Below are 12,926 nucleotides of genomic sequence, written 5' to 3' on the forward strand. Positions count from 1 at the left end.
CATATAGTAATGGTTATTGGGAAGTATACAGGCGTTTTCAGGAGGTTTTTTTTTGTTTGGGGGAGGGGTTGAGAAGAGGGGGATATGCTGGGGGAACTTTCCTTTGAGAATTTGTAATGGGAGAAGAAAATTTCCATGAAGGGAGAGCAGGATTTAGTAGCATTATTAAAAAAAAAACAATTAAAAAATAAAAGTGAAAAAGCTTTTTCAGCTGGAAGTAAGGAACAGCAATAAAACTTAAAACAAACAGAAATTATTACCCATATGAGGGGCTCACCTCCTTCTAATACCTCGCTCTTTACGCTAAAGTATTTTCGGTAATTTCAACTACTTATTCTACGGCTTTTGTGATTCAGGGGGTCATTCTTAATGAATTGGGATAAAATTTAAGCTTTAGTGTAAAGAGCGAGGTACTGACGATGGGCGAATCCCCTCATATATGTAATAAAAACATGAGAATACAAAAGTTCTTTACGTAAGCTAATTTATAAGTTACGTAAATCTTTTACCAATAAAAAGATTCGTAAAAAATTAAAAGTTCTAGTTGCCTTTTTAATTAACCAAAAAATCGGGGGGCAACTAGGCTTCGTCCCCCGCTCTTTTTTTCTCAAAATCATTCGATCAAAATTATGAGAAAGCCATTGAGCCAAAAATAAAAATATGCAAATTTCGTTTAGATTATTCCTCTGCGGAGAGCCAAAACCAAAACATGCATTGATTCAAAAACGTTCAGAAATTAAATAAAAAAAACGAGTTTTTTTAACTGAAAGTAAGGAGCGACATTAAAACTTAAAACGCACAGAAATTACTTCGTATATGAAAGAGGCTGCTTCCTCATCAACGCCCCGCTCTTTACGCTAAAGTTTTTTACTGTTTTAGAAAGAAGAATTGAGAGAAAGAGTCAAACTTTAGCGGAAAGAGTGGGGCGTTGATGAGGAAGCAGCCTCTTTCATATACGAAGTAATTTCTGTGCGTTTTAAGTTTTGATGTCACTCCTTACTTTCAGTTGAAAAAACTTGTTTTTTTTATTTAATCCACGATCCCAGAATGTCCTGGGACCCATATCAGAGTAATTTGAAATTCTGTGGTTGTCAGATATCAAATTACTCTGACGTGTGCACATATAAAATAGCAAAAGTAGGAAATTGAAATAAAACTAGATAAAATAATACACACATCCAGAAGTCTAAAACAGCTGAAACTGACGTCCAAAATCCAAACATGTCAAACTCAAAATTGAAGCTTTGAGCTACTCCACAAGGCCCCACGATAAGGGGACGTGAAATATTAACAACAATTTTGTTATTTTAAATAATTTATTGTTAATGACAAAGTAGTTCTATGGTTCAAAATCCTCTAATTTGGGATGGTTGGTTGATGTTAGCAGCGATTTCCACTCGAAGTCCAAAAATACTGGAAATAATATATTTTAGCGGAAAAGAACCGAACAATTCGTGGTAAAGAACTGTAAATAAGGAGCGACCCGAATCAATAGTAACCGAAAGTCTAAAAAATGAAAATTTGATACCAATAGATATATCAAAAGAATTAGCTTATTATGCTGATTCCGAATATGTATGCTTCATTAAGTTTAGTCCTGCCCATCAAAAACTACGAGCCTGAGAATATTTGCCTGATTTTCGATAAGGGGAAAAGAACCACTAGAAGTCATAGCATTGCAATGAAAACCCATTCACACCATCATATTCAGCGTATCAAAGAACCCTACTGTAGAGGTTTCAAGCTCCTATCTACAAAAATGTGAAATTTTGTCATTTTTGCCAGAAGAAAGATCAGGGATGCGACCTTGCTTATTTAATTTTTTCCCAGGGATGATCGTGTCGACCCAGTGGGCATATAACGTCGGGAGAGGGCTCATTCTTAAGAAAATGAAAAGTTATAGTGTCCTTTTTAAGTAACCAAAAAAATTGGAGGACAACTAGGCCCACTCCCACGTCACCTTCTTTCCCGAAATCGTGCGATCCAAATTTTGAAACAGCTATTTGGTTCAGCATAGTTAAAAGGCTTAATAACTATGTCTTTGGAGATAACATGACCCCCTATAGCCCCTGGGAAGAGGTTTTTCAGTTATAAAATTTGCCTATTGGTTACGTATAGTATTTGTTATTGGGAAGTATGCTACGTTTTTTAAATGGGGGGGGGGGGCAAATTTTCTGCTGGGGAGATCTTGCACGGCGAGAATTTTTCACGGAGGGGGAAGTTTCCAGGGGGTGAACTTTTCAGGGAAAATTTTGCACTTGGTAAATTTACCAGAATTCCTACAAGAAATTTGTTTATATGTCTTGCTTTCTCATTACCGATTCAATTTTACGCATGGAGGCGTTAAGGGTTACTGTCCAGGGTAAATTTTTGCCAGTATTGAATTGTCCCGAGGATATTTCTGTATGCGTATTAATTTCTGTTCGTTTTAAGTTTTAATGTTGCTCCTTCCTTTTAGTTGAAAAATTATTATTTTTTTAATTTAATATACTTTAAGTCTGACCAGACCTTGCATCTCTCCTTGAGAACATATAACACGGCTTCCTTCCTTGGCTATACTATCGTTCGCATTGTTCCAAATGAACACAAACATAGTTTCAGAAATGTATCATTCTGAATCATATTTAATTTTGAAAATAGTTGCAGAATTGGTCCTTCGCTAAAACATTTTTGGCATTTGGTTTTTTTTTTCTTGCTTTTTTTTTTTGCTCCGTTCAGCGTCAAAAGTAATTGGCATTTTAAAAATACATCAGAAGCCTCATTTTTACATTAATATTTTAAAATTCCGTTAATAATGTCTACTTGGAAATCTTGTCTATCCTGGAAATATAACAGACAATTTATATAATAGATATTAAACAATTATACAAGCCAGGTTACTTGCAATATTTCAAGGCAGTATTGGTTAAAAGTTTCAAAATACAAAACAAAAACAAACCCATAAAACAATTGGGAAACTACAAGATTATCAGTTGCACAAACGATTAGCATGTTAAATAGACAATTATCCACCAGAGACAACATTGCTTCAATTCTAAGGAAAAAACTTTGGGAAAAAAATTCTACAAACGGAGCTTTTGATACATCGAAATAATCTCAATTTGATGCTACTGCCAACCTTTTTCAAGTTTTAAAGGTAGACATCAAAACTTCTTAGCAAAAAATAGCTGTCGCATCTAAAGGTATAACTGGCATTGTTATACTCCTGGGATAATTACCAAAACCGTCTGCACATCCTTTCCGAGGGTAGGATCATCAGGTCAATGTAGGTCAGAGGAAGGGGATCAAAATTTGATTGAACATAGCCTATATTACCCTGCTGAACCTCCCTTTCAGAACAACTTGGTAAATGCCTTTTGGCAGATCTAAGAAATATGGGGTATTTATTTATAGCCACCACACTCAAAAAGTGGGGGCTGGTTAATCCTAATGAAATATATCTAAGTATGAAGAAAATAAAATGACTTAGTAACACGATTATGGATACTACAACAGAGAATTGCGGAAATCAGGCCCCCCAACAACGCATTATATTGAATGGTTTCTATCCTAACCTAACCAAAATACCAACTAAAATATTTAATTAAAATATACCTAAATTGTAGTGTATATACAATCTCTCAAGCAAAGCTGAAAGAAACAATAGAAAGAAACCGGTTCTGTCACACCGATTTTAATTAAAGTAGCCCCCATGCAGTTTTTCACTCAAGGATCCATCTCAGCCACACAAGGCATCATGTCGCCATTTAAGAAGAAGCCGCTTTAATTAGAAATGCTGAAATTGAAAGTTCCGAAGGAAGCAAAGCCCCTGCAGCCCCGGGCAAGGGTCCAAATTATGGAGAGGTGTTCATGCATATAGAAGGATTCATAAATAAACGCTCGAGGAAAGCTGGGTTTGTTATAGGCTACAGTATATTGTTGAGCATGATAAGGATGTTTGATCCAGAGTATTAAATGATTTAGGCAGATCAAATAAAATTTCAGGTAAATCACGCCAACTTATGCAAATGACTATTTTCGAAGAAAAAAAAAACATCAGTGAATTGCAGCAGAGAGGTGATAATTTAGTTTACCTTGTTGAAATTTGGAAGCTTCCAAGGACCTTTCCATTTTTTCCCAAATGAACAAGTTGTGCAAATACCATATTCTAGGCCTAAGGGTATAGTTGATAAACTGAAGAAACTTGACTATGCAGACTATGCAGCAACATTTTGTATTGAGCACAAAAGCACATATCGTTCTGTATAATCGACAGATAGAACGTTGGAAGTCTGTCGATCATAAACTGCAAATTCTAGCCCCCTTATATTATCTGGAAGGGCTGGGATGCAACACTGTCCCGTCTTTGCTAATTTGCCCTCGAGTCTCATTATGTCAAAACAAGGAATAAATTGACAGTCAAAATTGTTGTTTGGATGAGAAAGAATTAAGCATACAAAAACTGTAATCAAGGAGGCAAATTTGATTAAATACCCTCAATAAGATACTAAAAACGAATCGAAATAAAATTTAAAAACAAAACCTTACCAAATGAAATTAGCAACTAAGATTAAAATTTAAAAATAGAAATTAAAGGAATGTAAGGAAGAATGCCACCCACTTAGCCTCCCACTCATACGCTAAAGTTTGACTTTTCTTCCCCTTTTAGTACAATAATGTAATATATTAGTAAAGTTCAACTTTTCACAATGCCTCATGAATGGAACAGTTTATTCATTCACATTTGCAATTACCAGCTGGGTATCCTTTTGCTATTCTAAAATACTTTCATCTAAGCACTAGCTATCTTTGGAGTAAAAAGTGGGGAGTAAGGGTTTCACAACCCCCCCCCCTCCAGCGCCTAGACACACACAGACACATATATACACATACATACTTTTCAAACTTAATCGAATACATGTATGTATATGACTTTACGCTGACGATCGAAATCGATTTTGTGTGACAATTTTGTAACGTACGCAAGATCGATCCAGTGATATTAAAAATGACCTAAGTACTTTTAAGAGTGAATTAGTTTAAGGATTGATTTCAAGTTGAAGGTGGGCATTGATATGATGAGAAGCAACATTATAGAGAATTAAAAAGCAAGAGGAAGCAAAATCTAGGAAGGAAGAGGGGACTCCTCCATGCCCCCTTTCAACTGGGTGTTAAACAAAGCGATCAATACCGCTTGGTCATTTATTAAGTTTTATTAGGAAAATCAAAATTCAAACATAAAGTTGTAGTAACCACAGAAGAACAGAGGGAAAGTTAAAAAAAAAATATCACGACTCAAAAACACTTCGTAATGTTTACTGGCTTAAAATTTTCCTCGGAAATACAAGAAAGCCAATTAGCTTTCAAAAATCGGGATTATTTAGCTTTTTTAAGAAGCAATGTGATTGGCTTATGAAGATAAATCACAGACGTAGACCAACAAAATTACAGGACACTTTTTCTCACAGAAACATAGAAAAGTAATCTCTCTTTTCTCTCTGTAGTTACTATAAATTTATCCAGACAACAAATTTCTCTACGGGGGTGTGCAAACTAGATGATAGAATATCGATAAGAATAGCAATGGGAAAAATCTCTGAATGGGTATTTGGAACAATAGAAAAAGAGTTGTAGCAGTTTTTTTTTTTAATAGAAAGAGTTTCATATTGTAGTTTATTTTTCTTTTTGCTATTTTATTTTCTTTCACCTTTATGAAAAAAATAAGCGCTATTTACTGACAATTACAGAATAATAACGATTTAAGGGGATTACGTAACATTTATTGTACTTTTGTGATGTAAGGAGTGAACTATAATGTAGAAATTAACCGTATTTCAACACCAGCAATATCAAGAGTGAATTTAGCGAATAAGAATTCTACGGTCAAAGAAAAAACTGTGTGCCATGGTTACAGCGATACTAGTAAAGTGCGAAAGACGGTTCTTAGTGAACAGAAGTTACAAAATACATTTGGAAAAAAATTGCCCAATGAGAATAATTTAAGGGAGGTAAGAAATAAACCTCCCTATCTTAAATACAAATATTGTATTGACTTCATTAGTTTCATCACCTAAGTCAACCAAACTCCCTTTTTTGCAAGGTTTGTGTTCAAGAAAGATAAAAACGAAAACAAATTAATTTTAAGAAACGAAGTTTTATCTTACGGAAGTAAAGAGCGATATTGAATCTTAAAACGAAAAAAGGTATTGCTTCACACACTACGCTAGGTTTTTGTACTGCGCTTTACTTAAAACTGAGCTCGCTTAAATTCCTTAGAAAAATATAATTGTAAGCTAAAAGTTACCAATATCTTGGTCGGTTGCTATTGAGAGCCTTATAAATTGGCCTATTATTATCTGTGGGCTACTAATGGAATTTTCTGCTCATAAGAGAACATCCTCTTTTTATGATAGATTTTGTGTTTTCAGAAAAAGTACTAGATTTAGAATTCAGATATTTGAAAATATCAAGAAGCAGCTTATTTGAGCTAGTTTTGTAGACATGTCTTGCGCAACCATGTTGAGACAAGCTAATTCGGGTATCGAAGTTTGTGGTGAGCCCTACTTTTCTCTAAGCATGTGTGCTTTTGTATTCACACAGAGCCTCTTTTATCCAGACCTCCCTCTGCTAGGGATATATACAAATTAGGCGATTATATTTCTTTAAATGTTTTCACTTTGTTGCAAAATATTGTATTTAACACAAAGCTTCAGGCTTACCGAAGAAGGGGATGAGAGGGGAACTCACTTCTTTATCCTCCGGTCCCAAAAAGGGTAAAATAGGGACAAGATGAATTGTAAAGTAATTTTTTCATTGGGCAGTATGTGGAAACTTAGCGACAGTGATCTACTAAATCTAAAGATTGTAATATTTGTCTCATAATTTCTTATTTTTTCAAATTGTGTGTTTTTCAAAAATTATTTTTTCAATTATGTAAGACTATAGACTACCCATGCGAAGAGGATAAACAGTTTTATCCCCCCCTCTAAATCTGGAAAATCGCGATAAGTAAAAAATAAAATATGCTTTCGACGGTATAATGGCAACGATTTAGCATAGAGTAAAGCTGCGGATAGTGTCACCAAGAGCAAGGACTTGAACAGTAGGCTACGTTCTGCGCAAATAAATTTCCATTTTTTCTTTTGTTTTATGGTCAGTCGCGATATGTCTGTGATTTTTTAATCCAGTGTATTTCCCACTCACAAAAGGAAGAAAAATGTCAAAAAATATAGCCTATAGTTTAATCGATCAAATAACAAGGAATCAAGGTCACCAAATGAAGGGGGACAGGACTGTAGTTGCTAAAAAATACCTTTTTATGGCAAATTCGCTGACAGAAAAAATTCGCCTTCCCATATTTAAATTTTTCTTTGTATCTTCAATAAAAATAATTGCCTCCCCCCCCCAATATTTTCGCCAATTGTCACCAATACAAGATTTTTTTTCATTTATTTTTTTTTGTCTCCTTTGATATTGAAATTAAGGAAAACGTCAGGGACACTACCAAAAGCTAAAAAGAGGTTATCAAAACCTTGAAATTAAGCTTAAAACCTGAGATATTTTTTTTTGAAACCACTATTAAAAACTAATATCGTCAACGACCAGAGTGGCCAAGATGTAAGATAAACTCAATTAAACCGAGTAAATTTTTAGAGTTTGAAGTTTAATAGGTATACAATTTAAGAAGGACAAGGTAGCGCAGTCCTCTCATAGTAAAAAAAAAAAAAAAAAAAAAAAAAAAAAAAAAAAAAAAAAAAAAACACCACAAATGATACTGATTTGGTCAACATGGATATGTCGCGTCATTGCATAAACAGGCCGGTGCTGAATGGAAATCAAAACCAAGGGACTGTATTTCCTGCGGCCACTTCCCAGATCCGTATGGAGAGAGGTTCTTAGATCTGTAATTTTTGATATCTCAAGAATTTCATTGCTTTCCAACAATCCCTTCAATTTTTTACATAACCTACCGCTACTTTTTGTACAAATTAATGCTCCTTCTCCCACCAAATTACATGTTTATATAGGATACCTACTCCTACCACAAAATGTATAAGCTTACTTAGTCTCCTTCAATGTAATTTTTTTTTGTAAAGAAAAAAAAATATTTTCCCGTGTCGAAAAGAGCCTGTTACGCAAAATTGAAGGAAAAATTAGTTTAAAAAAAAATCTAAATATATGAAATAGTAGCACTGAACAATCCGCACGACTTTCTAAGAGCACAGTTATCGTTTTAACAGCCACATGTCCGTTCTGTTGCCAGGTCTTGACCCTATTTACCTAGGTTGTCCTGAAAAGAAGTCACAGGCTCGTAAACACAAGTGTGCTACACTACAGGTTTCAGGAGTTGCAGACCGCTAACACTGTCAGCCCTGGACTCTTTGCATGCTATATGTATTCAAAGAGAATAACGAGTTAAAGTAATTAAGTCACCTTCTATCTTATTGGACAACACCATTACTGCATAGTACAGGTAATCCCCAAGGTAACCATAGCAACGAAAGCATTAATGTTTAGCAAACAGTTTACTAGTTTTCACGCAATTAAAATAGGTGGTCCAAAATTTTTGAAAGAAATTAAATAAGATTTATAAAACTGAAGTAACAAAGGGCTTATTAGTTCAAAGCCAGTTTATATTAAAAATAATTGTCCTCGTAAATTAGAAAGAGCAAAAGATGAAGAAAAAACAACTAAAAAAAACTTTAGTCCTTATTCATATACTTAAAATGGAATTAACAATATAAACGATGATTCTTAGTCACGTTGGTCGGGGTAGTGATAACCAAGAAGTGACGCACAACTCACAGCAAGTTGATTCGTATATAAAAAATTAGGCACAGCTGTTTAGCCAATAAAATATAGTGCTTGTTATCAGTTCCGATATCAACACAGGCCTAGTTTTGCTACTACCACTGCTGATAACAAATCCCAGGACCAAATCATCAGAGACCAGCACTATCTCATCTTACCCTCAGATATGTTCGGAACTTCAGTCTTTTACTGTTCATGTTGCCCTAGCTTCAGAGCTACACTTCATGACTGTTATTACCATGGCTTCTAGTATCCTAATCTTATTAAAAAAAAACTAGTCCTGATATTCCTAAGTATTTGCCACAGTGTTAATATCTCGAAAAATTCTGTTTCGACTACCTCCCAATCAGTCTTTAACATTTTTCGGTCATTTTTTTTTTCGCCTAGATTTAGCTAGATTCACATCTCGGCTTATATTTAAACCTGAACTTGGGTTTGAACAAATACACAGATATAAAAACGGACTTACCAGGACGGATAGGGTCTAAAATCGCTGACAGTTTCTGTATTTCACTAGGTTCCATATGATATATAGTTCCTTTTTTGACTAGAGACCCTTCTAATAGTTTACCAATAACATTTTCACTAAAAACTAATCGTTCCATTGTCTCTTTGAGAGTACCAATTGGGTAGGCGGGGTTGGGTATCATATTTTTTACTTCTATGGAGTCGCGGAACGACATTTGTTCGTTGTCACCAACTTTTGTTATCCGTATGATGATTTTATCCTGAAAATAAGAAGGAAAATACAATCAAATATAACCATAGGTGTATGCTGGCCCCAGCCACTCCACGGACAATGGACCACATATTGTACCATCCATAGGATAAGGGAAAAAATGAATCGACTGTTGCGGTTAGTAACTTTATATCCCTTCAGCTGATTGCATTTTCTTGTAGATTTTCATAAAAGGAATAATAAGCTAATAAAATAATCAATAAATTTTAATCAGAGGTATACAATATTACATAAAAATGTTAATACAAATTCAAAAAATAAAACCAAAGAAAAATTGAAAAAAAAAGACGTCAAACAAAGGCTAATTAGATAATCATTAGACACAACTGATCGAACATGATATTTAAGTTCGAAGTGTTTTCACTATAGAAGGCCACAAGGTATTTTTGACCTACTTACGTGGGTTACAACACTAAAGGATTGAAAAGGGATAAATCGAAGGAATCCTTCTCACTTTCTAGTCATTATCGAATAAAAGATGTGACGTAACACTATCATTTCGGCAACGATAACATAATGTGTTTTGACGCTTTGAAGGCATTTCAAAATTTAATGTAATTTATTATGAATAAAACTAAGTTAAATTAGTTATACTGATAATTACGAGCATAATATCATTTTATTTTAGTATGACTTGATACTGTATCGAAGGTTCAACGAGGAAAGGCAAGGGGGACGTCACCCCCGTTCATCCCTTGCTACTACTACTACTAACAACAACTCACTGCATCACCAAGCCGCCTGAGGCCAACAAAGCTGCACACACTCCTCCTCCATCCCAATATATTCAAAGCCTCCTGCTTATACCCTCCCAAGAAGTTCCAATTTCCTTTATATCCTTCCTTACGACATTTTCCCATTCCATTTGGAGGCAACCTACTCTTCGTTTGGTCCTAGACAGTTGGTCGGAAAGGCAACTCCCTGGCAATATGTCATCCTTTATTTGCAGAACGTGTCCTAGCCATATAAATCTTTCTCTCATTATAACCCTAGAAAGCAGGATAGCACCATGATTTTCGTACAGATTATCCCTGGTTCCCACTGCTGCGATTTCGCGCAAAATGCTGCCACAAGCGACAAATGACACAAATTGTGCGACAAACGACGCAAAACCATCCGTTTTGCTGCAGTGTAGGATGCATTGAATAATTTCAACTCATATGACAAATCGCATGCGCTGTTCTGATAAAAAAAAAAAAAAAAAAAAAAAAAAAAAAAAAAAAAAAAAAAAAAAAAAGTCATGGAGCTGATTGAAAAGCTAATTCTGACTAATTTTGAGTTCATCTACAGTTTGTCGCAGCGACACAAAAGTCTGCGTTTCTTTGTGAACCTCCATCCGATTATGTCGTACGTTTGTCCGCCAGAAAAAAATCGTGTTGGGATTGACGCAGCAGTGGGAACCAGGGGTTACTCTTTGAAATAGGGCAAGTCAGACGGGTACCCGAAAGAATCTTTGGGCAATTAGAACCTAAAACATGTAAAAAGTGTAAAATTAAAAAAAAATGACTTCTCAAGATTTCACTTTCTAGAGCTTTGATTATAATTAATGCAAGGTGCTTTTTACATACAGTTAACCACGACCTGTTCAAAAAGTGACTATTTTGTTTCGTTATCAAGAAATTTTTTCGCCACGGTATTTGCTGAAACAACACTGTTAGTCGTATTGTTCATGCCCTTGTTTAATTGGCATAAGGTTAAAGAGATGATAATTAGCTGAGGTATCGCTCTCAATTTTTATTCTTATTTTATAATTATAATATCCTTTCAAATTAATGTTTTACCACAGGCTTGTTGTATGAGAAGCTGTGAGTTGCATTCACGTAGGCCTAAAAAAACAACAACAAACTTTAAAGCTAACTACGCACTATTATTCCACAGATATAACGGATAACAAAACTTTCTAGAAAAGACTTCTAGAAATAAGTATTTCAGAGCAAGGAATAAAAGTAATCGTGATTTCGATAAATCCTAGTTAAAGATAAAATTATAATTCTTATTTCAATTCAAATTACATTTATTTTATATATAAAAAAATCCTCTCACCGATCTTCCGCGGGGAAGACCTCTCATCCGACACTCGCGGGGGAGGGGGTCAAAACACGAGTCAATTTTAATTCAAGACCACATTATTTTGGGGAAAGGAATAAGATCTTTTGGGCATATCTCCACGGGAATGCTCTTAAATGATATCCTGGCCTCTTTCCAGGCACATACCCACAGGAGAAGGTCTTCGGGGCCGTTACTCCAGAAACAATAAGGTTTTTTTCATGATTTGTCGTTCAATTATGTACTATCTTTATAAGCGAGCAACAAGTGCCGTCCTGGCTGAGTGGTTGGCGCGCTGGCGTGGGAATTCGGTGTCCAAGGGGCACGGGTTCAATCCAGTTGTGACCAGTTATTTAGTTTGAGACGGGGATCAGTGGCGTGACTCTGTAAGCTCAGCCAGAGTCGACCCAGCTCTAAATGGGGTACCTGGAGAAATCTGGGGAAGGTAAGCAGGAAAGGCGTGCGAAAGCATAGGATGGTTGGCCCCCAGCCCCCCATTGCACTTGCTGGCTGAAGGGCCATGAAACGGAGATCAGCACCGCCGGTTTGGACTTTAAGGGTCTAGTGCTGTCTTACTTACTTACTTTACTTAAGTGAGCAACAATTGTGTAAGTATTTATGTTTTTTTTTCTCAAAAACGGCTCAATATTTTTTTCGAGAAAATTGGCATCCTGGGATATTCTAGCCTAAAATAACAATCTATATAGGTCATAAATTTGAGATAATTCGTTAAGAGCCTTAATTTTAGAAGAAAAAAATATGTCAGTGACGTCATTTTTAAATACATCAGTATTGCAATGATGTTGTCACGCTTGTCACACTTTTCTGGGAAAATTGAAGATTTTCATGCATAGAAAAGGTTACATTAAACAGCAAAAAACTGCAAATTGCAAAAATAATTGTGTATAGGTGTATATAATTGCATATATAATAATATATATGTGTTGCGGCAACCTTTGTTCAGCTTCGCCGAGTAAAGTGTTGCGAGAGCAACACTTTGTTTTTGTTTCCTCGCTTCGATTAAACGCTGAAGTTGTTAATCTGTAAGGATCTTAAAATAAATACTAGGTACACCAACTCGCGAAAGTTGCAAACCCCTCATACAGCCAATTATTACTTGCAAGTCCCCTACATATCTTACCACTGGAACCAAATTGGTCTTACCGTCAAATACACCGGAACAAATAATAGGTACACCAACTAGCAAAAGTTGCTAACCCCTCACTGCCGAAGATAATTATGTGCTTACAGCCGACTGTTGCTTAAAACTCCCCTACATGTCTCACAATTGGTATCGGCCTATGTTTGGTTTCAGTGTGTACCTTACTACTGAAGTTGTCAACCCCTTTAA

General features: G+C 35.4%; 1 protein-coding gene across 1 annotated transcript in view; it reads right to left on the minus strand.

Annotated features, from left to right (window-relative positions):
* Positions 1-12,926, minus strand: part of LOC136027503 (inositol-pentakisphosphate 2-kinase-like) — a 193,743-nt gene that overhangs the window by 139,008 nt on the left and 41,809 nt on the right. Inside the window, exon 3 of the mRNA XM_065704815.1 lies at positions 9,260-9,518. Coding sequence (XP_065560887.1) covers positions 9,260-9,518 — 259 coding nt within the window. The remainder of the gene's footprint in view (positions 1-9,259; positions 9,519-12,926) is intronic.

The sequence above is a fragment of the Artemia franciscana genome, chromosome 5 (genome assembly GCF_032884065.1).
Source record: "Artemia franciscana chromosome 5, ASM3288406v1, whole genome shotgun sequence".
NCBI classification, from domain to species: Eukaryota; Metazoa; Arthropoda; class Branchiopoda; order Anostraca; family Artemiidae; genus Artemia; species Artemia franciscana.